Consider the following 22,700-nt stretch of genomic DNA (forward strand, 5'->3'; position numbering starts at 1 on the left):
TACCTCTTATCTTCATATTTTTACACAGTGATGCCACCATTAAATGTGTAATTGTGATAAAAACAAATCAATCATTGACAATTAACTTTATGAGCAACATTTGAAGTGTCAGAAGGAGGCATTCAGCCGTGAGAGGCCACTAGATCTATGTAAAAGTCACTGCAATTTAATTTAGATGAAATGCGTAAAAGGGAGCAGAGAATCCCAAAGACTATTGAATGTTCTGAGTTATATAATTGTATGTGTGAACACCACTAATTGGCAATTCGTTAGGAATAAAACTAAATTTAAGTTACCCAGTTCCAGTCATTGCATCATATTTAAGGTTCATGTTAGTGAATAATAATTCAGTTGCTCAAGCAAAGAATATTGTAGAGTGTCATGATTGTCTAGAAACGATGTTGTTAATTACTGTAAAATTGATTTAAATAATAGCATTCGGTGAATTGATTAGTGATGGCACCTAACTTTGAGCCCCCATTATTAAATCAATTAGTTGTTTACTTTGAGTTGATGACGGTTACACTTGTTTCACACATGTCTTAATCAGATTTATATTTTATTTTAATTCAATTCTTTTGATGTTCATTCATAACTTTACACATTTTCTTTTATACGTAAACACATATAAACCTCAGTCTGGGCCAGTATTTTTATTTCAGTAGAATAGATCAGCCTATAGCGTGATAGCCTCATATTGTCCTATCGCATTGCACACTGACAGTCTAGTGAATGAGACCACAACTGGAGAGAAGAGACGTCTGCGGTAAGTATATTTTATTACAGGGCAGCCATGGTGAATCCAGAAAGAAGAAATCACCGCACAGTAATGGTAAATTTGGTATGTGATAAATTATCTGTTATTCTAATATCATGACGTCAATTCAGGTGTTTCCAAAATAAAACGGATCCCATGTTGGTGATAAGTGCACGACACATCTAAGTTACTATTGGGATTTAAAACCTTTGTTTCACAATTTTTATCGAGTTTTAATAACCATAAATGGCGTGAAGAATATCATGTAAGGCTAACGAAGAAATAATTTTCAAATAGGATCAACTAATCAGGAAGTACAAAACTTACCTGCGAAGGTGCAAGTTATGCTTCGACGCCAACTATATTCACATGACAAGTAGATTCCTCTAAATTGATAATCGGCTACGGCAATAATGAAGAGGTAGAAGCCCATGAAGAAGTCAGATATTGCAAGGTTCATGATGTAGAGTGAATGCACTGCATTTGGTTCTCCCATCAGTATCCTACCCACAAGGACTACCAAATTGATGACACATGCCAATGCGGCCACAATCCACACACTGTAACAAGAAGCAGAATACACTCAAGTTCCCAGGTGCAAGATTCTGCTTAATGGTATTTAGTCATTAGAGAGAGTATTAGATCAGAGGTTCCAGTTTTATGCCAAATAGTATCTTCAAACTGGAATACCCTACACATTGCCACATTACTTAGACATGCCTTTTATAGAAGCATTGTATCGTATTAAACGCTCTAAGAAAGCTATAATTAATTACATCTGGGAAGAACATTTACTTTTTGTAATGACAATTTTATATTTGATTCGGTAATTATTTTGAGCACAAAATTACGTTGTAATTTTCCAAAACAAGCTTTATAATGTTCCCTTCAATGAATTAAATCCAGGTCTATGGAGGTATGAAATAAACGGAAAAGGATTTGGACAACTGCTCAGAGTCACACCCAGAATAAGTACTTGGTATATAAACCCCAGAAAACTGGCATGGATTTCAGTGTGTATTACAAATTATACAAAATCATGTCTGAAATAACTTTTAAAAACATGAAAGTAATGATTGATCATTATTACAGTAATACTTCCCTGTCGTTAATGAAGCTCAGAAGGGTACATTTTATAAAATCATAGCTTCTTCTCGTTGTTAAAATCTTTCTAACTTTATTTATTGCCGTTATTGTCGTTGATTTATGAAAAGAAAAACATAAAACGAAATGTATAATTTAGGAAATACAGTCAAAATTATTTTATTCTTGTGGTCATTACTTGTACAGGATTTTAGTCTCTGCCGTTTCCTCCCCCTCTCCTACCCTTGCGATAATATTAATAAGAATAATTAATAATAATAAGAAGAAGAATAGTCATAATGATATATCTGAATTCACAATCAAAGTTTTCTGCTGCGGCGCAAAATTATTGGGGTTGTGAATCAAGAAGATTTTTCTCCAGCACCAACGACGTACACACGCACATGATGATTTGAACCTTCTCAAAAATCTATGTTGAACATAATAATATTAATAATAGCTGTGACATCATTAATGCTTTTGCCTTGTGTTAGGCAACACCTTGAACATCGGAATGTGATGAAGTCTTGTGGAGACAAACTGAACTTTACGATACTACATGATTATAAAGCCTGCCAATAGATATCATGGTTTGATTTGGGGTGCCACGTAGGAGACTGGAATGAACTCTCTTTGATGAAGAACTCTCATGATTAGGAGCTGGCACTTCACGGTTTATTTCTTAAGTTTTTGAGTCGCCAATAATAAACATTCAAATTGAAACGAACCAACCAGAGTCCAGCTCGCCATTCTAAATATGACAGTTTTTGGCCTTCCGGGGACTATCTTCACTGGTACATCGACATGTGAGAACGTCCCTCACTTAAGGAAGCGGTCGAGCTGGGAAAACATCTAAGGTAGACGACTTTCTTCATCCTGATCATGTGAACTTCCTTCCTTGACAACGGGAAGTTACGAGCATTCCTCTCCAGCAGGCAACGGTTAGGGTTGTGACGAGTCTACTATTATTAATCTAGTGGTCACTAAAAATTAATTAATTTCTCAAAATATAGGTTTTATAAATTTTTAAGCAACGGATTTAACCACCCGAGTGGTGTATTGTCTTAAGAATAACGAGTGTGGACCCCCGTTTCACTTGTTCATTTTTTATTTCTTGCAACTAAGTTTCTCCAAATTCAAAAGTTCTCTTCTTGTATGTTCGACTGTTAACTTTTCACTTATTAGCCGAAACGTGATACAGCTTATCCACAGTGCCACCGAGCCGTCTGCCCATTTTGATTTTATTTTGATCATATCTTGGAATTGCATGAATGAGTTCAGCATTCTCTCTCTTGCTGTGCTTGGCCTATTTTCTCACTGCACATTTATTGATTTATTCTAGGCCTTGTTGTATGAGTTTATGCTCCTGTTTGTTCTGGATCATACTGATCCAAGTTTATATCTTGATGCTTCCCTGCGGAATAAGGGCTGCGAGCGTCCAGGGTGAGAATAATTTGTAAATTGTAAAAGTTTACTTTCTCCTCTAGGAATGAATTAATAAGGTGCATCGATCTGGATACTAGGCCAATTGTGTCTCGGAGTTTGGGAGTTCGATCTCCATGAGGAGTATACGTTAAAAAGAGTCTATCAAATACGGAGTTCCCTCCCCTGGTTATGAAATTGTAACAAAGAATTATATTTGCAGAGTAAATTAGTAGTTAATTCTCCTCAGTAGTTAATGAAGCTCTGATAGCTAAATATTGTAAAATTGCAGCTTGTTATTGTTGTTGATTTATACAAAGAAAAACAAAACGAGAAAGAAAACTAGGAAATACAGGCATTTTTTCTGGTGGCTGATATTTGTCCAGAACCTTAAGTCCCAGACTTTTCTCTTCTTTCCTACCCTGGCGGTAATAATAATAATAATAATAATAATAATAATAATAATAATAATAATAATAATAATAATAATAATAATAATAATAATTTTCTTCTGTCTCTTTCGTTCCTTACCTTTTTCGAATTTTTTGGCACCGGATCATTTGCAGAATCAGCCTAGTCTTACGGCCAGATATTCTTCCGGGCAGGCATATTCAAAATTTGTTCAGTAAGAGTGTGTAGCGTACTGTGTGGAATTAATAGGCATATGTTAAGGTAAAAATCAGCAACCCAATCCACGAGGCATAGAAATCAACCAGACGTGGTTAAAATTCCCAACCTGACAAGTAATCGAACCCCGGGCCCTCTGTACGAAAAGCCACTATCTTGATCATAATAATACTAACAATACTATTTTTACAAGCGAATGGACCACTAAGGATCACGCTAGAAATTCATTTCTTTCTCTTCGTGCGGAGTTTTCTCTGTGTCCAATACTCCTTCGTGCGTTCGCTGGCCTGCTTCCGTTCTTCATCTGTCCAGGCTCTTCCGGTCTTCATAGTTCTTCCTGCGGCTTCAACACTTTCCAAATTCTTCAGTGTGTTCCTAATAATGTATTCCTTTCTAGCAGCTGGTGTTCCAAGAAGCTTAACCCCTCCGTATCCTTCTTCGTTTATTTAATCCATGCTGTACTGGTCTTTTTTCTCCAGAAGTAATCAAATATCTGTTTGGTAAGCCTGTTTGCGTTCATTCTGTACAGGTGTGCAAGAAACGCCATCCTCCTTTTCTTCACGGTCTCTGAGATCTTTTCCACCTTCTGGCAATCTTCTTTGTTGCTCCGAAGTTTCCATCCACTTTCAGTTTTGACAGCTCCCTTAAATTTTCTGAGGATTCTTCTTTCCAGGATCTCTGGCTTCTCCAGCTTGTAGTTCATGGACAGGCTTTCACTGGCATACAGGCATGCTGTTTTGACCACGGTGTTGTAATATTTTAATTTGGAATTCCAGGATAAGCACGTCTTATTGTAGATGTTTTTTGTCAAGCCGTAAGCTCTCTCCATTTCCGAGATCCGAACTTCCACTGCATCTTTTTTCTAGTCCATTCTCCTGTATCGTCTCACCAAGGTACTTGAACTTCTTGACCCTTTCTATCCGTCCTATCTCTGTTTCAAGGAATTTTGTCCATCTTTGATGTTCTTCATGAATTTTGTCTTTTCTGCTGAGATCCGGAGTCCTGTTTAGCTGGCGATTCTTTCCTAGACGTTAATTTGGATGGTTGTTACTTCTGGCCTTTCTGATAGTATAGCAAAAGCAAAGCAGTTGACTTTAATCCCTCGTGATTTCCTCCCTAGACGTCCGACACGTTGGCTGAATGGTCAGCGTTCTTGCCTTTGGTTCAGAGGGTACCGGGTTCGATTCCCGGCCGGGTCGGGGATTTTATCCCTAATTCGTTAATTCCAATGGCCGGGGACTGGGTGTTTGTGCTGTCACCAGTATCCCTGCAATTCACACACCACACATAACACTATCCTCCACCACAATAACACGTAGTTACCTACACATGGCAGATGCCGCCCACCCTCATCGGAGGGTCTGCCTTACAAGGGCTGCACTCGGCTAGAAATAGCCACTCGAAATATTTATCTCCCTAGACAGATTGGGATTATCCCTTGATGTTCAAGTTCGGAGTTCCAAATTCTCACTATATCTTCTAGGACACAGTTGAATAGGAATGGGGACAATCCATCTCCTTGCCTCACACCTGTCTTGATTTGAAATGATTGTGAGGGATGCCCAAAGAATTCTACTTTTTTGGTTGTGCCTCTTAGGGTATCTTTGATTATTTTTGCCAGTTTAGTTTTGACTCCAAATTCCCTAATGGTCTAATCCAGGGCCTCTCAGGGTGCATGCGCGTGGTGCATGCACTGTGCACGGTGCAAAAGACGACTTGGCTTGGTTGACCAGAGTGCAGACCCCCCACTCCTCGATTTGGAGCAATAGCGCTTACTCTCTCTTTCCTCACGCCTCTCTCGCTCGCTCTGCCTGTCTCCCTCTGCCCCACTTGCGCCGTAGCGCTCCAAATCCGGGCTGAGTTGAGCCGAGTATAGCCGAGTAGAGCCGAGCTTAGCCGAGTAGCTCAGAGACGAAGCGTTGATCCGAGCAATACCGAGCGGCACCGATGCACAGTGCACGGAGCTCTTGCGGCTCGCTCTGCACGCGTGAGATTTTGGGCGTTTGAGAGGCCCTGGTCTAATCTAAAGTCTCTCTGTCCATCGAATCGGAGGATTTTTTGAAGTCTATAAACGACAGCACTATTTTCTTACCACTCAATATTCTGTGGCACAGTATTGACTTCAGGTTGAATGTATGTTCGATACAGGAACGGCCTTTCCTAAGCCCTGCTTGGTATTCCCCTAGTTGTTAGTGCAGATTCACCTCTATTCTATTACGAAACAGTTTTGAGAGGATTTTATAGGTGATCGAGAGGAGGGACACACCCCTATAGTTGTTGACATCCTGTTTGTCCCCTTTCTTATGCAGCGGATGGATAAGCGCTGTACCGAGATCGATAGCTGCAGTCGCTTAGGTGCGGCCAGTATCCAGTAATCGGGAGATAGTGGGTTCGAGCCCCACTGTCGGCAGCCCCGAAGATGGTTTTCCATGGTTTCCCATTTTCACACCAAGCAAATGCTGGGGCTGTACCTCAATTAAGGCCACGGCCGCTTCCTTCCCATTCTCCCATTCCTAGGCCTTTCTTATACAATCGTCACCATGAGACATATCTGTGTCGGTGCGACGTAAAGCAAATAGCAAAAAAAAAGATAAGCGCTGTTTTCATTCTTCTGGGATTATCTCCTTCTCCCAGACTTCCTTGATGATATGGTGAAGATCATCTAAAATTTTCGATTCTGCCCATTTCAACATTTCCGCCGTTATTGAGTCATCTCCACTTGCCCTGTTGTTTTTGAGGATTTCAAGGGCTTCCTTGACTTCTTCCTTTGTTGGTGGTTCGTCATCTTCTGAGTTCTCTGGTATGTCTGGGAATTCTAGTTTGCAGGTTGGAAAAGGAAAATTCAAGAGAGTGTGGAAGTATCTGGCTAATATCTCACAGTTTCCTAGGTTGTTCAGTCCGATTTTACGCTGTCCGTTTCTGAAGCTCTAACATGGCGCATGGTATCCTTTGTGTTTGCTCTTGAAGGTCCGATAAAAGTCTCTGGAATGGTTCTTGACAAAGTCGGTCTGGATCTCTTCTAGTTGAGCTCTTTCAAATACAAATGACTGTTTAGTCCTTCAAAATATCCTGGATATTTCCTCTGTTGCCTGAATTGTTCCATGTTTTCCTTTTCTCTAGAGCATTTCCATTTTCTCCATTTCTTGGACCGCTCCCTGAGAGCTTTCTCGAACTCTTCATTCCAACATATTTCTCTTTTCCTCCTAGCCTGTCCGAGTGTTTTCTTTGCATCTTCATTGATTCCCGTGCATTGTTCCTGCCAGTTCCCCTTTGTGCTGACCATATTTCGTCCCTGAAGTTTCTAATGATGTCTTCAGTGATGTCCATTTTGTTTGTGTTGTATCTCAACATTTTAGGTGGGTCTTCCTTTTGTCCTACTGGGAGAAAACGGATTTTAACATTGGAGAGGTAGTGGTCTGAATCGAATTCACCATTCCTAATCACTTTGACGTTCATCACCTCCTTTCAGTTTTTCCCTGTTATCGCTACGTGATCCAATTGGAATTTCCCTAGTTCGGGATTCGGAAGTACCCATGTCTTTGATTTTCTCGGCAGTTTCTTGAACTCTGTTGAGATAAGTTTCAACTCAGAAGCTTTGCAGAGTCCAATGAGCCTTTCCCCATTCTTGTTTGTCCTCTTATGTGCTGGATATTCCTTCCCAATCTGTGCGTTGATGTCTCCCAGCAGGATTTTTATTTGCTCTTGGGTATCTGGGTGATTTCAGTTTCCATAAGGTCCAAGAAGTATTCAACTTTCTGTATGTTCTTCTTGTCTTCTTCGTTGATCGGGGCGTAACAGTTGATGAGAGTGTGCCTCTTATTCTTGCATTTAATAGTTAGTAGAGACAATCTTTCAGATTTTGATGTGAAGTGTGTGACATTGTTTACTACCTTCTTGTTTATGTAGGAGCAGGTTCCGAGCAGAGGCATGTTGGTGGGTGTTCTAATCGCCTACTTTCCTTTGTATATTCTGTATCGGTTGTTGTCTAAAATGGTTTCTTCCAGGAATCTTGTTTTGCACAGCTAGGATCTGAATTTAATGTTTTTCCAAAAGCTTGTCTAGTTCTTTTTGTTTTCCGACTCTGGTAAGTGAGTTGACGTTTATTGTTCCAATGAAACAGTTCTTCTTGTATTTGAGTTTGGAAGGTGTTTCAAGACGCTCTGACTAGCCTTTCTCGCAGATTTTGGGACTCCCCAGAACCCTAGGTCCCGTTGCATTGCATAGTGCAATGGTGGTTTTCTCTACCGAGCTAACACCTGGGATTGTTAGTCCGAAATTGTTATTTTTTCGTATATTTTTCTCCACTAGGTTCTTCCGCTCTCATTGCCGTTTGGAGTTAACATTCCTTTTCCGCCTTCGAGACCTTGCAGTCGTGAGACGGGAGACAAACGCTGCAGATAAATAGTTTACTCATACTATTCCCTAAATACTGGGCTGCCTCTTCCACAATCTCCACCGTTCCGAAGTTCAACTTCTCCGCTGTAGATTCCGTTTAGGTCTTCACTCGTAACCCTGAGCTGGGAACCTTACCAGGTGATACACACCGGGCCAGTGTGCTCTGGGACTCGCATAGGCAGGGGCGCCACTCCCTGGGTAGGGCTGCCTCCGAAGGGGTCCCTACATACTACCTCAAACATTGCTATTATTATTATTATTATTATTATTATTATTATTATTATTATTATTATTATTATTTAAGGCATTTTTCACTTGCTATAGATTTCGTGAGAAGCAGAAGTAGGCTATTGGAAGTATTTTCTAATTAAATTGTTCTTTAACACGCCAGTAAACCTGCTGACACTGGTTTCTCGTATTTATACATTATTAATGCCAGCTGACTGTATCGAGTTTACAGCGCTTATTCTTTGATATAGAAAGCTAACGACGCGGAAGAAATATGTAGCCCACTAGAACTTGATTATTGTTATTTTATTCATCCTACATCAGTATGGGCCCCGTGGTGTAGGGGTAGCTTGCCACGAAAAGCCACTAAGTTGATCATAATAATCCTAACAATGCTATTATTATTATTATTATTATTATTATTATTATTATTATTATTATTATTATTATTATTATTATTATTATTATTATTATTGTTATTATTATTATTATTATCGGTGATACATTAGTCCACTTAAATTATTAAATAATTGTCTTACATAGGAATAGGAACATAAACTTGGATCAACACAATGACAGTTAAATGCGGGATGAGGGAGGAACGGAAATAGAAGGTAAGGATAAAAATTAAAACACAAAGGGAGAAGAATGATTTCCCCATCTTCATACACTGCCGTCATCATGTACATGGACTCTTGTCTCATGAATCCCAGTTCCTCTGCATTCATTCCTTCTCAGAACCCGGTGAACTCGTCCTTGGCCCTATACTACATTTGGCTATTTTAAATCAATAACTAAACGAAGAGAGTTTATCAGTCTGTTTGCGCCTTACCTCAGACATTGTAATCCCAGTAATTTAAAAAGCAGCTCTAGATTTTTTAAATAAAATTTCAATATGATTACGAGCACATATTCCTCTAAGGTATTCATATACGTTTCATTAAAAAATTCATAATTTTACACCAAAACTTTTAAAATGTTGTTAGTAGTTTACAGGAAGGTAAATTAAGACTGTTATGCTATCAGATTGCCCAATTTATAATTTAAGGGCTGTCCAATAATTTTTTGTTAACAAAAATGGCACTTTTTTGAGACTACCTAGCAACTACAACAATGCATTTATTTTAATATTTCTTTCACCGAACTATTATCATAAGTGGTCTTGATGTCCCCTACTAAATGTATTAGTTTATCACGATTTCACAAAGAATTATAACACATTATTTCAAAAATGCAAAATTTCAAAAATGATTTTTCATTTCTTCGTACTCAGTTTTTGAACGGGGATATATTTTTATCTCACTTCTAGTACAGGACATTTCTAAGTTAATTCTGTTCAATTTGAGACCTTTTTTGAGGTAGATATCTGAATCAGAACTCGACTCATTGTTTTTCGAAAATGAAAAGAAAACATAATTTTTATTTTTGAGTAAATTAATTTAAAAATTTTGTATTATGATTAGACCTCTCTCTTTTTACCTAAAAGTATTAGAATTCTCCCGATGCTTAGGTGGGGCCTTCCTCTTTAAGTTTCTTCTCCTCTTTCAGTTTTTCTTCCCTTGAGGTACCTCCTCCGCTGTCTTTGTTCAGCAGTGCTTTAAAGCTGACTTCTGCATACACGTGCCTTGTCAGCTTGTGACACTCCTGATGCTGAGTACATACTAGGCACAATCTCTATTCTTCTTAAAACCTCTATTTCAACCTTGTTTCCACAATTAAATTGTAAAACTACATCTATGACACCTAGTTTAGGAGTGAACAGCCCCACATGTGTATCTCTTCTACATCTCTTCCATACCGTACCGTTGAATGACTCATTGGTATTTTCAGTCAAACCATGAAGACATTTTGATAACATTTTTGGACCACAGAGCCTTTCATACACAGGCTTCATTGCATGTAGGACTTCTAGTGGTATTCCTGCTTTATGCTTATAATTGTCAAGTAGATTGCCAGCTTTGGCTCGTTCGTATGAACACCAACTGTCTGTTCCTATAGGGCACCTGTGATGGGAAGGCATGTCTTTGTGGGCAGTCAAATGATACAATGTTGCCCATGTAGCATTTGTCATATATTTTATGAAACTGTAGTTGGAACGCAAAGCAATTCCAAAATAATTTTTACACTTGTCTGTTAGTGCTCCAGTTAATTTGCCTCTACCACCCATCTTTTTGTTATGTCGTACTATTTTTCTAAGACCTGTTCTAAACGCTTTTGGTAGTGGCCCACACATTCCAGTTTATTGACTTCTTTACCATTGTATGGATTGGCATCACATACTGCCTTGTAACTTTTGGAATCACCATCCCCATACAAATATACATACTCCAGACCTCTACTCTCACTTGACCGATAAAATATTTTTACTGTTCCATATTAGGCGAAGACCCACTGTAATTTTTGGCAGAGACTGCAGCATGATCAGCCTTCCAAGCTAAATAGGATGAGGAATGCTTATCATCATTTGAATTCTTCTTACATCCAATAGAGTTTCTGGACATTGTCTCAACAACGAAAATACACTGACTGACAGTGACAATGCAACACCAAGGAAGAGTGGTTCGAAAGGGATGAAAGTTGGGGAAAAAACAGAGTCAGCACGGAAGAATAATTGATGTTTATTTCAAACCGATATGCAGGTTACACAATGCGCACGGCATCGACTCAGTTGGATGTAGGACCACCGCGAGCGGCGATGCACGCAGAAACACGTCGAGGTACAGAGTCAATAAGAGTGCGGATGGTGTTCTGAGGGATGGTTCTCCATTCTCTGTCAACCATTTGCCACAGTTGGTCGTCCGTACGAGGCTGGGGCAGAGTTTGCAAACGGCGTCCAATGAGATCCCACACGTGTTCGATTGGTGAGAGATCCGGAGAGTACGCTGGACACGGAAGCTTCTGTACACCTCGTAGAGCCTGTTGGGAGATGCGAGCAGTGTGTGGGCGGGCATTATCCTGCTGAAACAGAGCATTGGGCAGCCCCTGAAGTACGGGAGTGCCACCGGCCGCAGCACATGCTGCACGTAGCGGTGGGCATTTAACGTCCCTTGAATACGCACTAGAGGTGACGTGGAATCATACGCAATAGCGCCCCAAACCATGATGCCGCGTTGTCTAGCGGTAGGGCGCTCCACAGTTACTGCCGGATTTGACCTTTCTCCACGCCGACGCCACACTCGTCTGCGGTGACTATCACTGACAGAACAGAAGCGTGACTCATCGGAGAACACGACGTTCCGCCATTCCCTCATCCAAGTCGCTCTAGCCCGGCACCATGCCAGGCGTGCACGTCTATGCTGTGGAGTCAATGGTAGTCTTCTGAGCGGACGCCGGGAGTGCAGGCCTCCTTCAACCAATCGACGGGAAATTGTTCTGGTCGATATTGGAACAGCCAGGGTGTCTTGCACATGCTGAAGAATGGCGGTTGACGTGGCGTGCGGGGCTGCCACCGCTTGGCGACGGATGCGCCGATCCTCGCGTGCTGACGTCACTCGGGCTGCGTCTGGACCCCTCGCACGTGCCACATGTCCCTGCGCCAACCATCTTCGCCACAGGCGCTGCACCGTGGACACATCCCTATGGGTATCGGCTGCGATTTGACGAAGCGACCAACCTGCCCTTCTCAGCCCGATCACCATACCCCTCGTAAAGTCGTCTGTCTGCTGGAAATGCCTCCGTTGACGGCGGCCTGGCATTCTTAGCTATACACGTGTCCTGTGGCACACGACAACACGTTCTACAATGACTGTCGGCTGAGAAATCACGGTACGAAGTGGGCCGGGCCATTCGCCAACGCCGTGTCCCATTTATCGTTCGCTACGTGCGCATTTCACATCATGAGCATACCTCAGTGACGTCAGTCTACCCTGCAATTGGCATAAAGTTCTGACCACTCCTTCTTGGTGTTGCATTTGCTCTGTCAGTCAGTGCACATCCAAATACACACAGGTAAACAGGCAACGTGACAATAATTTTACTCAAAACACTCAGTTATGGAAACCATGGAAGCTGTCATTACCAAAGAGTATTACCGCTTCATACAAAGAATACGCACGTGGAGCCACCTATGGAGAGCTATACTGCAACAACGAGCGCCAAACTTGAATTAAAACATCGAAAGGAACCATGAAATTCTCCTTGCAGCGATGCCACGCCCACCTCAGACCGAGACCTACGGGTGGACTGTTCCCTTTAAATCAATTTTCTGAGCATATTTATGCACGAAACATGTAAGAACTATACATTTTCTTAAAGTAGAAGAATTAAGCTTTCATCAGGAAACAAAAATGAAAAACTGAATATTCCGTCCAAATACCGTACATCATCACTGCACGTTTGGAGATAATTTACTGCTGCCTCCTGAGCATAATTTGGCAGGTTTGATCCTGGCTCAGTCCGACAGCATTTGAAGGCGCTCAAATACGTCAGCACCGTGTCCTCAGATTTAAAGGCACGAAAAATAACTCCTGTGTGACAAAATTTCGGCATCTCAGCGTCTCCGAAAACGATAAAAGTGCAGATAAGGGGACGTAAAGCCAATAACATTTTATAGTAACCGTATTTATTTACAGAGTTGTGCGAATGATAATAATGTTCACGATCTTCGCGACATGTGGTATAAATAAAAATGCGAAAAGTTTTGAGACATGCGAAATTTGTAAAGAGATATCCAGGTATCCCATGCTCACCACAATTACTTACAATAATAATAATAATAATAATAATAATAATAATAATAATAATAATAATAATAATACAGGAGGAAGTTTCAGAGTTGGGTATTAAAAATGAATATAATGAATAATAACCATATTATTAAAGCAGTCGTGGTCGGCAGAGGTTCACTTCTGAGGAAACAGTGTGAAGTATTTGTAAAATGTAAAGTTCCCATGCAGTTTGTCTCTTACATAAAGCATATATTGTATTATATCAATGAACAGAGTGCTTTTGTATACCTTACACGTAGGATGACACTGTCAAGGAGATGATCTTGGCTGCTGATCCCATCACCATGAGGTTCACAAACACGGACATGTGGAACGTTTGAACACTGTTGGAAGCTATCCAGATACCTGCCAATATTGAGAAAAATGAGTAGTTTGAACCAAAGGTGAACAAAAGGTCGCCTCTCAGTAATATGTGAAATGTGAATTTAAGGAAATGTACGTTCATCTGTCAAACAAGTAGAAGTCTGAAAAGTACACTCACACTCAGGATTTCATCAGTTAAATATAAAATGAACTGTCTGCATATAGAATCCTGTACCGGATATGTTATTCGAATGAAAGTACTGACAAGGAAAGAACATTAATTTTATCTCTGTAGCAGATACTGAAATTCATAATTAAAATATCTTGAAAGCAAACACAGAACTATTGTCTTTCTTCTTCCATATTTGATAAAAAACTGAGTTAAGTTATACTACTGACACTTCAGTCAGGAGTATCTTGGGGTGTACGACAATCTGTTCCATCATGTAATGCAATCTGATTCGTAATATAACATGAATACTTCTTGAAACAAGGGAATACACTGATACACTCATGTGGCGCAAACCTTTAATGTAGTAAAAACATAGTTGAGTAAGAGGGAAATTAACATTCAAAAGGAAACGCATGTTTATAACATCAAACATATTAACATAGATAAAACTTCTGTTTTCTAGATTGCGTTTATGCTGTATATCAAAAATGCATTATCAATCCGCGAATGACCAATACAAGAAGGTTAATGAAAATTTCCCACTCAATCGGTTCAATATCACCATTCATTTATAGAATATATTTGAATACTTTTCGTTTTGCTGCTTCTTTTGGGAACTAACAACTGAAAACACTACGACTTGGCACGCACATTTTTACAAGATTTTATACGGTCTTTTGCACTTAGAATAATTATTTGCATCAAATCGAGCTTCCGTTTTCTTTCTCACACATCAAACACTATACCTGCGCTGCTTCATATGTTCCTTCACTACGCGGCGCTGGTGGGTCTAGAGCCCTGCGCCGATATACGAAATACTATCCGCATCCGCACTTCCTTCATCCGCACCCGCATTCGCATCCACGAATGTTCATCCACGGATATTGTAAATATTTAACTACATTATATTCCACCCAAGGTATTGGAACGGATACATCTGTTAACATAATACAATAGGCCTGACACCTGGCACCAGAACCTCTACAGTCATTGGTTTATGAGGGATTTTCTCTTGCGATAAATACCGAGGTATTGACCTTTGTTTTTTTCATTAATTGCTGGCAAGAGCCAGTTAGGCTTAGGTCAGATTTACCGTTTTATGGTCTTATGGCTCTTTATATATCTCCATTTTCCCATACCAATGTCAAGGATCGCCTAACCACAAGCAAAATTAAGAGTGTACCTGAGTGAAAATCACTAAACCATATTATTTAGAAATTATCAGTAAAATTATCCGCGCTACCGTAAAGTTTGCGTCAGCCAAGACACTAACTAGATACGAGTCGATGCCATCGCACATGGAACAAGTTATCAGTGGCCATGGAAGACCCAGTGTCTACTAGGCAGCAGGACACATGCTGAACCTAGGCGACTGAAATATTAATCGTTTCTGCAGAACATATTAATGAACATGCCCTCTGAATATGAACTTCCTACCACTAATCCTTCCAGGTGTCCTGTTTTATATGCACATGAGTGTATTTAACGTATTCACGTCACTGCCTTGATTACACGGAGTGATTTGATATCTTTAACTACTTTATTAGGGGGTTAAGTAAACGCCATATCACTGGCAACGTTTGAAATACATCTCCAAAGCAGTGGTGTGATAATAATAATAATAATAATAATAATAATAATAATAATAATAATAATAATAATAACAATAATAGGCTTAGTGCAGGTCTTTCGAGTTGACCTCTACGGGCGACTTGCAAGTCTGTGAGGATGAAGCCCTACATAGGATAACATCTAATGTTGAGGACGGCACTAGTCACAGGAAATAACCAATTAAGGTTAATATCTCCGACGCATCCGTGAATAGAACAGAGGACCCACTGGACCAAAGGTTAATGTGATAACCAGTCAGCCACGGAGCTGGAAAATAGTTAGGCAAGGCTCACTTAAGGTATCAGGACATGTGAAGCAACTGTAATATTTCGCTTTTATGTGTGTGTGTGTGTGTGTGTGTGTGTGTGTGTGTGTGTGTGTGTGTGTGTGTGTGTGTGTGTGTGTGTGTGTGTGTGTGTGTAATTGTTGTCGTACGTACAACACATTTTGATTACAAAAATAGCTGTAATTCAGTCACCTTGTTTTATTTAAATCTATTTGATTTAAACTAGTTGATAAAATATTTGAAATACAAAATTCTGAAGTACAGACTTCGCATTTCCTTTTGCTATTATTATCACTATTGCTATTATTATAACTGTAAGATATAGTCTCTTGGTCTAGAGATTATTTTCAGCTATTTTGTCATATTTTTTATGAAGGCTTATTGACATTAGTCATCCATAGAGATATTTGAACTTTCAATTAACACTCGCAACTTTCATGTCGTAGGGAATACACGAAAATAATTATAGGCAGCTGTCAAGTGGATTTAAAAAGCTAAACTTCCAACAGTTTAAATAATATATTAGAAATAATGTGACCGAACTAGGCACTAATTATAATTATCAGCGATGAAATGAAATGTCGTATGGCTTTTAGTGCCGGGATATCCCAGGACGGGTTCGGCTCGCCAAGTGCAGGTCTTTCTATTTGACTCCCATAGGCGACCTGCGCGTCCTGATGAGGATGAAATGATGATGAAGACAACACATACACACAGCCCCCGTGCCATTGGAATTAACCAATTAAGGTTAAAGTCCCCGACCCGGCCGGGAATCGAACCCGGGACCCTCTCATCCGAAGGCCAGTACGCTGACCGTTCAGCAACGAGTCGGACATTATCAGCGATGATGAAAATGTTTTAGAAAGAAGCTGAAAATGGAAATTGAGTGTTTTGTGTACTGTAGGTATACATAAGAAAGAATTCCAGGCAAATCAGCCTGAATATCTTTAGATGCTTGTGGTTCATACTTTGAGTGAAACAATTTTGGTCATTTACAAATGAGTTTTCTTCGAGTTGGCATTTCTTAGTACAATGGTGTAGATTTTCAGTAGCTGTATGTAGAAAAATATGAACATTTCTCGAAATCTATAGCATTTATAGATGATTATATGATACTAAAATAATGACTATGCTGAAAACAATTTCATTTTATAAAGAAAATACGGGGGATTTTGTAGTATATTTTTCCAAAGTGTTACATAGGCTAGTTCCCGATTTTGCATATAATGCTTCAGTTCCTAGCTCGTGAAACAGACGGTCCAAGAAATTAGTCCCACCGCCACATCACATTTCGAGTCACTGAACGTGCGTACTATGGATGGACGATGCAAAGAAGCGAAAATACTTGCAGAGAGAATGATCTTCACCTGCGCAGTATAATTAGCTCACTGAAGCAGAAAGAAACCATAAGACACCAGACGTGAACATTAATGGACATACAGAGGAGCTAGTGTAACTCCAAACGACGTCTGCATTGTACTGTCAGTGAAGTTCAAGGGTTTTGTGTCGTAAACTGGGTGGTATTGTCACTACCTGATGAAGATCACAAACGTCAAAAACAGAGGGAATATTCATTTCTTCAGTGCCTACACCCGGCAATCAAGTCTACCCATAACGACCAAGTATGAATTTATGGTAGTGCTAGACAAGAACTCCTCCTTCGAAGGGCTTATTGAGGGTAAACACGTATTTCGCAGTTATTTCAAAGGTTTTATGCCTTGTAGGAAGGCAAACCATACAGGCTAGGGAGGACATGGTTGCCTAGACATGAAAAACGATGAAGGGACACTCAATCTAGCTATAACGAACATCTGCTTCAAAACTCATGATTTATATTTAATTACGTACTTCAGCATCACAAAGGCAACAAAAAGCAATTACGTCCGAGTCCGATTAGACAGGCAGCAAGAAAAAACCAGAGAAAATCATGTGACGACCCTTCTACGAGAAGAAAGGAAGGAAGGAAGGAAGGAAGGAAGGAAGTTGAGGCAACTCTGGAACAATGAAACCAGGAGAAACCAGTGGATTAACATTATCGTTCAACCAAGTGATTAAAGGGAGACTTGCAACATAACATCACGTTACCTACCTTCAAGAACCACGAATAACAGTCCCACTCATTACCACATTCGAAGAATGCTGCATAAAGTTGAATGAGGCTGCTCATGAAGCTGCATGTTTAATTTTTCGAGCAATAAAACCACGGTACCAATGATCACAAAATATCTACAATGAATACGTCAGGGATGCCGTATGCATGAAAGAAAATTTCCATTATGAATTTCTGGAAGAAAAACTGTGCTTGTGGTAATATCAGTAAAACGGCCTGTGGGGAAATGAAGGAGATCATGAAGAAATCTGCTTGGAACGTACAATATTATTAAACAATCGTCACGCATGAAGAAGCAGGCGCTTAATTAAAATAAAGTCGGCAGTAATTTGAAGCTATCCACAATGTTTTGAGCATTGACGAAAAGACAGGCAATTTGTTTGTAAATCGAAATTAATTCATAGAATGTTGCGGAGGCTACTGTGAAAAGATCTCGGCTAAGGAATTTCATCACCTACTAATCTCAAATACTTGTGCATGAAGCAACCCATCGAACAGACGGAGTTGCCAAAGTCGAGACAAATCTGAAATAATGAAGCCGGTAGAAACCGGTAGCTCTGACGCGTTTGCGTCAAAGCTATCGTTATTATAAAATATGAATGCACTGGAACTCCGTCGTTAAACGAAATGATTAAAAAGGGACTTGCAACATAGCATCACGTTACCTACATTGAAAAAACAAGTGAAGTCACATCGGGTGTGTTAACCGCGGACCGATATGATTTCTTAGTCATGAGGAGATCGTCGACGCATTCTGGACAAACAGGTTGGCGAGATCGTCAGAAATACTCTGCACTCGGAATGTAGCTTATCCTTTAAACTGTGTCGTGAAATTGCTGGTGTATAAACTGCGTCGTGGGGTCATTAATGGAAACAGGTATATACAGGCGAATAACTCTGTTATTTGAAATTTTTTATTACACCATTATTAGGTCATTTTACTATGATGTATTACTTACATAATTTGCACATAAAGACGTGCCTTTTTCAACAAGGGCAGTGTTTATAAATGATTGTTTACAGCTATTACAACACTTTCCTTTTTAGCTATTTGTTTTACGTCGCACCGACACAGATATGCCTTATGGCGACGATGGGACAGGGAAGGTCTAGGAATGGGAAGGAAGCGTCTGTGACCTTAGTTAAGGGAAACCACGGAAAATCATCTTCAGGGCTTCAGTAGGGTTCGAACCCACTATCCCCCGAATACTGGATACTGGCCGCACTTAAGCGACTGCAGCTATCGAGCTTGGTATTACAACACTAAGTCGAATTCAAACATAATAGGAAATTTAAGAATTTTGATATAAAGATGTAAGGTAAGGGTGTATTCTGCCCGAAGGCAGGTCCGAACCTCGGCAGAGGTGTGCCTGAGCCGGAGTTTACGTATTGTAGGGTGGCCAGTTCCTTTCCGCTTCTCCATTCCCTTACCTCCACCAACAGCGCGTGGCAACGCATCCAAATCTTGACCACGCCCAATGTTGTTTAACTTCGGAGATCTCACGGGATCCGGCGTTTCAACATGTCTACAGCCGTTGGCTTATGTAAAGAAGGTCAGCATAAATTAAATGAAGTCTATTTCACGGAAGTGGCAAAGCTTATAGCAACTGGAAAAAATTAATAATTTCGTTCATGTTTCTCATACAGTCGTATTGAACGAAACTTCAGTTAGCACTACAAATGTTCATCTGTACATTTTACCAAATCACAATTTAAACCTGTTTCTGCCATAAACAGCTGATGGTTCAGCATAGAATGACCGCAGAGTTTCTTGTGAATTTTGTGTTCTCTCCGCATTTGAGTCAAACATTTCCTCAGACGCAGAATCATGTATAGAATTAAAATCCGAATCGTTATCATCGCGATCACTTTGCTCACTATTATCAGCATCCTCGTCGAGGAATATATTTAATTCATTTTCAATATTTTCCGAAAAATTAGGGTCCAGAACTGAAACATGAGTTTCTGTGACAGACGCCATCACAGACTCCTTCATTCACTCGCAAAAAATATTACAATGAACTAACACGCATGACAACATTTACGACATAAACTGCGTCGTGTGGTCGAATGTGGCACCACTAACGATTATCAAACTATTACAAAACAAACTAAACTGAGCAGAACCTTGCTAGCCTGTTTAACAACACAAAGGCGGGAAGGTACAACGACTACCAACAATAGCATACCAAACTGTTACCTGTTATAAGAGTAAGATGGTTCAGCGGTATCATAAGTGATCCCACGAAGCAGTTTGAGGGTTAGTTGTAAGAAACTAGAACACAACAGAGCAATCCATGCTGCTCGGATCCTAGTTGGGAAACAACATGAGAAGTACAAATAGCTCCATCTCACTTTCCTGGACGCAATGAAAGCATTTGACCTTACGGCGTCAGACTACCAAAAACGTAAATTTCCTGTTTGATGATAAGGACGAACAACTATTGACGAAGTTCAGATATCTTCGATACACGGTTGACGACAGTGCGTGAATTAAGTCTGAACTCTTCTCCCATACTATTAAGTGATATACGTAGTTCTATATTAAATACATACATTAGGTAATTCCCAATTACGAACCGATGACCTGGGTGTTAGCCACATTAAACTTCAATCATCATCATCATTTCAGTTATTATTTTGATCTCAGTGAAAATTTGAAAATATTCGTCTTGTACCCTCGTGTCAGTGATTAACGTTTGGTGTTGTTACAAGGCACAGGTCATTAATAACGGTTTAAAACTGATATCAAACGTATTCAACAGAAAGGTGTACTGACGTAAAGTTGAGGTTTATAATTCCTTCGTGTTATAAAATGTTTTAACTTGGCTAACATATTATGATAGCACTTATTTATCCTTGTTCTATCAACATCTGTGTTCTTACAACATATATATTGATGGAGCGTGCCCTAAGTAATGGAAAAAAGCATAAGTCATGATAAATAGCATGCAACTAGAATTAGTCATGATAAGTGGCATGCAACTAGAATTATACTGTATATTTCTTTTAAAAATCAATGCTAAGTGCAACATACAATGACTTCTCGGTTACACACATGCTTATATTATCTCCAACAAATCACTTACAGATAGTCCAGTGCAACGAGGTCAATGAAGAGCTCCGGCTGAACATCGACCAAGCGATTATTCTGGAGATTTCTGGATTGGTAAATGACGAGGGAAATTAACAATTTACCATTACATTCTGAAAGTGACTGAAATAATGTTAGTATTTACACTCAACCGCACAAAAATTGGCCGGCGAAGAAATATTTAACTTTTCACATTCTCAAAAACGCGAGGATATTCGTAAACTGGGATAGCTGGTGCCCAGAGGGTTGATACTTGGAATCCTACCACCTGCACAATATGTTCATCCTATTTCAAACAAGGGGAGTTTCAAAGGGAGTAATTTTCTGCGACGGACAATTGCTATCTGGCTGAGTGTACCTGAGTTAAAAGCTATTTTACAATCTGTGTATATGCGTAACAGTTAAATATCGTATTAAAGGGATGCCACTTATAATCTTGCTTTAAAATAACTATTACTATCGCATTTATATGCAGTAATTCTAAAAGTTTACCAAATTTCAAATTCCCTTCCATCACGCATTGTGAAGACAGATTAGGAGATATTTGAACACAACGTACTGTAGTTGTACTTCCCACAATTTCAGATTACCTAACAGATAAAGCGTGCCATGAACACATACTTTTAAAACATCCAATACAATCTCAAGTCGCAGTAATGCAATAAGACCGGCCATATAATGATTTTGTTGATATTAGATTGTGTTGAAAAAGTTAAGGAAACTTTTGTAAAATTGCGTAAGCTACAAAAGTTATTGATAGAAAATTGTTCCAATTATGCGATTCACACAATTTAATACGACGTTGCATGCTCTTGAACACACACAGTGGCAGTAACACATCATTCAATTTCTTTCTTCAATTCTGGAATAGTGTGAGGATGAGTTTTGTATTTGCATCCTTAGGGTGAAAATGAAATGGCGAATGGCTTTTAGTGCCGGGAGTGCCCGAGGACATGTTCGGCTCGCCAAGTGCAGGTCTTTCGATTTGAACCCCGTAGGCGACCTGCGCGTCATGATGAGGATAAAATGATGATGAAGACGACACGTACACCCAGCCCCCGTGCCAGCGAATTTATCCAATGTTTGTTAAAATTCCCGACCCCGCCGGGAATCGAACCCGGGTCCCCTATGACCAAAGGCCAGCACGCTGACCATTTAGCCATGGAGCCGGGCATCCTTAGAGTATCCCCATAAGAAAACGTCAAGTGTGCATAAATCAGGAGACCGCGAGCCACGATCCCTTTAAAATAACTTGTCCATGGAATCACTGATCCAAGAAAGTCAAGATATTGCAGGCTGTATTAGCCGTAGCATTTTCCTGCTGAAACCCGTGTTCTGCAAAAGGTCTTCATGTGTAATGTTTACAAATTATTTACACAACCTGTATTGAACCGTATAAGACAGGGATCCTAGGACCATGTTAAGGGCATGTACATAGTGTGTGAAAGGCATTCGCCCGGTCTTGAACGAAGAAGCGCTGGCGAATGAGGTCTCAATTTAGCACGCCAGGCCCGCGAAGGAAAAGCTTGCGCGAGCCGCCGGAGACAGAGAAACGTGGACTGGTGAAGGAAACAGAGATATCCGAAATGGTTTTGGGACTCCCCGGAGGCCAAATGAGGCATGTCAGTTGTGGGGGGGATTGCAGTAGTGGATCCCTTTCGCAAAAGCTCACATTTCCGTTTTCTGATCGTTTGGAGCAAATCTAAAACGAGGATAAGTTGGTATTAGATTCATCAGGCATTGTGGACTTACAACTTGTAATCATTGTGCAGTTGTTAAAGAAATGATGACTTTTTTAATGTCCGTTGGGAGAACTATGTCACTGTAAAAGGGAGCCTCAATGTTTGTCCGGAAACACCATGAAGTAATTGAAAGGAGAGAGCCT

General features: G+C 40.0%; 1 protein-coding gene across 1 annotated transcript in view; it reads right to left on the reverse strand.

Moving 5' to 3' along the window:
* LOC137498472 (relaxin receptor 1-like) overlaps nucleotides 1-22,700 on the reverse strand; it is a 342,152-nt gene that overhangs the window by 39,406 nt on the left and 280,046 nt on the right. The window contains exons 10-11 of the mRNA XM_068226010.1: nucleotides 13,468-13,584; nucleotides 1,085-1,317 (exon numbers count right to left, since the gene is read on the reverse strand). Coding sequence (XP_068082111.1) covers nucleotides 1,085-1,317; nucleotides 13,468-13,584 — 350 coding nt within the window. The remainder of the gene's footprint in view (nucleotides 1-1,084; nucleotides 1,318-13,467; nucleotides 13,585-22,700) is intronic.

Source organism: Anabrus simplex, chromosome 2 (assembly GCF_040414725.1).
Source record: "Anabrus simplex isolate iqAnaSimp1 chromosome 2, ASM4041472v1, whole genome shotgun sequence".
In the NCBI taxonomy this organism is placed as follows: domain Eukaryota; kingdom Metazoa; phylum Arthropoda; class Insecta; order Orthoptera; family Tettigoniidae; genus Anabrus; species Anabrus simplex.